The sequence below is a fragment of the Octopus bimaculoides genome, chromosome 1, assembly GCF_046866305.1.
Source record: "Octopus bimaculoides isolate indiv1 chromosome 1, ASM4686630v1, whole genome shotgun sequence".
Taxonomy (NCBI): Eukaryota; Metazoa; Mollusca; class Cephalopoda; order Octopoda; family Octopodidae; genus Octopus; species Octopus bimaculoides.
In genome coordinates this window covers 62,484,835-62,488,716 of record NC_142928.1, presented here as the reverse complement: position 1 = coordinate 62,488,716, position 3,882 = coordinate 62,484,835, and the positions used below count along the sequence as shown (strand labels likewise).

At 32.7% G+C, this 3,882-nt stretch overlaps 1 protein-coding gene across 1 annotated transcript in view; it reads right to left on the bottom strand.

Annotated features, from left to right (window-relative positions):
- Positions 1-1,565: 1,565 nt before the first annotated feature.
- LOC149137565 (uncharacterized) overlaps positions 1,566-3,882 on the bottom strand; it is a 15,150-nt gene continuing 12,833 nt past the window's right edge. The window contains exons 4-5 of the mRNA XM_089343410.1: positions 2,721-2,885; positions 1,566-1,707 (exon numbers count right to left, since the gene is read on the bottom strand). Coding sequence (XP_089199536.1) covers positions 1,646-1,707; positions 2,721-2,885 — 227 coding nt within the window. The 3' untranslated portion in view covers positions 1,566-1,645. The remainder of the gene's footprint in view (positions 1,708-2,720; positions 2,886-3,882) is intronic.

Below are 3,882 nucleotides of genomic sequence, written 5' to 3'. Positions count from 1 at the left end.
ATAATTTACATCGTTGCTACCATAGAAACTATCAAACCTGCTAAATCCGCCCGCATAGCACGGTATGGAAAGCGCGTTATATACTGCAAGGACAATATGTTCAAAAATGATGCCAAACATTTTTACAGGAAGATAGGCAAAATACCAGTCTGCTCCATCAAAAGAAATGAAATTGTCGATCATGTCATCTCAGTGTGCAGTCTTCTTGCGCCTACAGAGTATCTCAACAAGCATGATAGAGCAGCACAGTATATTCACTGGTAATTTGCAAAAATTTGGATCTGCCGCATCATAAAAACTGGTGGGAACACAAGTCATTTCCAGTGCTTTATAATGGCCATATATTATTCTTTTGGAACTTCACCGTTGAAACTGACAGAAAGAAAGATGTGAATAGGCCAGATATTATATGGAAAGTCTTCAGTCGAAAATCATGCTTCCTCGTCGATATGACTGTTCCAATCGATATAAATGTATCTGTCAAGACCTACCAAAAACTGAGCAAGTGTAATAATCTTGAAATAGAAATTGGCAAATGTGGAACCTGAAGACTAGAACAACACCTGTCGTCATAGGTGATCAAGGAATGATAGTAAAAGAAGTTGATTGCTACCTAGCTCAGATACAAGGAAATCCAATAATGGTAGAAATTTTTAAAAAATAGTACTGATGGGAGCTGTCCATATCCTACATAAAATACTGTCTCTGTAATTTCAAATTTTAAAACAAACTTATAATTTTTTTGTTTCCTTAAATATTCTCTAGAACAATACTTTGTGCAAAACCAACTTGTACAAATTTAAAACAAGCGTCAAATATAATAATAATAATAATAATAACAATAGTAGTAGTAGTAGTAGTAGTAGTAGTAGTAGTAGTAGTAGTAGTAGTAGTAGTAGTAGGAAGAAGAAGAAGAAGAAGAAGAAGAAGAAGAAGAAGAAGAAGAAGAAGAAGAAGAAGAAGGAGAAGAAGAAGAAGAAGAAGAAGAAGAAGAAGAAGAAGAAGAAGAAGAAGAAGAAGAAGAAGAAGAAGAAGAAGAAACATGGGCGTTTCGTTCATCATCCTTAAATAACCCTTATTCAGTGACCGCTAGAGTGGGATAGGCTTCTGGATCTGAAGAAAATTCTAAGTGGGTCCGATCTGCAACGTCATGCGCTGTTTATGTTGATATGAAATCACTAAGTCGCGTACGAATGGCTGTGATGCATGCGTATATTTTTCCCCAATGTCCCTTTGATGGCATGCACTGCTCTCACATTCAATAATACTAACTTGAACTTCTACCTTGTTATCTCTTGAGGTCTCTGGGTGAGACTTGGAGTCAACTTGTACAAATACAAAGCAACATTTAAACATATAATGATAATAGTAATAATAATAATAATAACAATAATAATAATAATAATAATAATAATAATAATAATAATAATAATAATAATAATAATAATATTAATAATAACAATAATAATAATAATAATAATAATAATAATGATAATAAAAATAATAGAATATGGTGATAATAATTTCTAGAAGTAACAGTAACAATTATAACAATAATAGTAACATTTGTTTGTTTTATATCTATTATGATTTTTTATTTCTAAACTGCTTATCAATGAATCAATCGTATCAGGTCAACGGTGCTTTAAGAGTTCATCATTTTGATCCATGCTGGAATAAATTCAACATCTGTGAGTTGGCTGTTTCCTGTAATGAAAAAATGTAGAGAAAATAATGAAAATATATACGAAAGTTGAAACGGAAAATCCGAAAGTTTGCATTAATTATTAACAGTTCGTGTAGTTTCCTGTTATGAATCACAAGTATTGCTATACTAATATACTATGTTGAAATAATATATGTGTAGAAACTCCAAGACAAACTGTCCAGTTCATGTATAGCGTAATGCTGCATGATCCCATGTAGCTCTGACAAACTGATATTCCCACATCTCGGGTCAGCGCCGCCTAGAGCATTGACGCCAGTTGATATCTGGTAATACATCTCATGGTGTGTTGGTATGCATATATATATATATATATATATATATATATATATATATATATATATATATATATATATATATATATATATATATATATATGCATGTGAGAGTGTGTCTCCTTACACGCATACGTGTATACTCATCGTTTATATTTTTATTGTTTCAGTCATTGCACTGAGCCCATGTTGGAGCACCGTCTTGAGGAAATGTTTAGTCGAACTAATCGAGCCTAGCACTTCTTTTCATTTGAAGCCTAATACTTATTCTGTGTGTATCTTTTGTTGAGCCGCAAGGTGACGGGGACGAAGTACAACAACACCGGTTGTCAAGCAGTGATAGAGGAGAAACACAGGCGCAGGCATTCACACACACGTGCGCTCTCTGACACACTTACACACAAGGCAACCTTGAAAATGTGTAGATTTGAGTAATATACTTGGGAATATCTTATACGGGATCACTCACTGTGGCATCACTACATGTGTACATAAATGCATGCATATAAATGCATACACACGCTCAAACACACACACATATATATTCACAGAGATAGATATAGAAAGACGAGAAGTAGAGAGAAAAACACGGAATCATTTGTGTGACCTATACAGCTGAAAAAGGTCATGTACAATTTCTAACTAGCAGCTGAATATACGTAATCAAACAGATAAATGAATAAATAAATAATTAAATAAATAAATAAATGAAGCAGTACCATCTTCATCAATAATGTTAAATGTTCTTCTGATATCTATTAAGTTCAACTTTCCATCTCCATCAGTATCCAGTTTATCAAACATCCCAAATATTTTTGCATTCTGCGGATGTTCTTGCGCCTCTACTGCTTGTACAAACTCTAATTTACTCACGAATCCATCATCTGAAATTTATAGTAAATACAACCATAGGTGATGCGTATTTAATATTTTATTTTATTGGACTTACCTAGAAGCCATCGACCTCAATGGTATCTACTTTCACACGTTGCATTGGACAATCAAAATATACAATGGAAGTTTATAAACTCAGTCTTTTGATTACAAAGAAACATTAATTAAATGAAACTATCTGGAAACGAATTTAGTCATATATAGTTTTGAATATCACAACTAAATCATAGGATAAATGTGTATACAACGTACTCATTCTACTTCATATTTCGATTGAGAAACTCTCATTATAATGTGCAATCATGAAACACCATTCAGATGTAAAATAAATGCGTAAACAGATAACTCACATTTTCATTTCAGTAATGGGAGAAAATGAGGTATATGAAAGAAAAAATTAGCAATTTGCAAAGTATATCTATTAAGTACTCAAACTCGTGGAATACTTGAGAATAAATGTATACAGTTTAAAACCAAGATCAAAAAGACTTTCACAACAGACATAATATATTATAACGAGTTCAAATTTTCGAGTTAAAGTCAAAAGTGTTACTAATATCAGACATTTCAAGTCATATTTTCTCGCATGAATCTGGAATATAAGCTGTTCAAAGACCGCGTAAACATCACATATACGGGGGGGGGGGGGCAGTTCAGGAAAAAAGTGCATCGTAGTTATAAGGAGTTAGATGTTAAGTAAAAAAAAAAAAAAAATATCGAATAAAATGTATCAAGAAATGGCCCCTTTTGAAATAAATGTCATTAATCTATGTTATAAGTACTGGGCGAGGATGAATACAGAAAACAATGTTATTCACCAAATTATATATGTATGAATATATTAATATACCAACTGACACTTTTGGCACAGGAACAGTTTAGTTCGGTGAAGGCAGTAAGTCGATTACATCAACTCCAGTGTTGAACTAGTCCATATTTTATAGAGTCCGAAATATGAAATGCAAAGTCGACCTCGGCAGAATATAA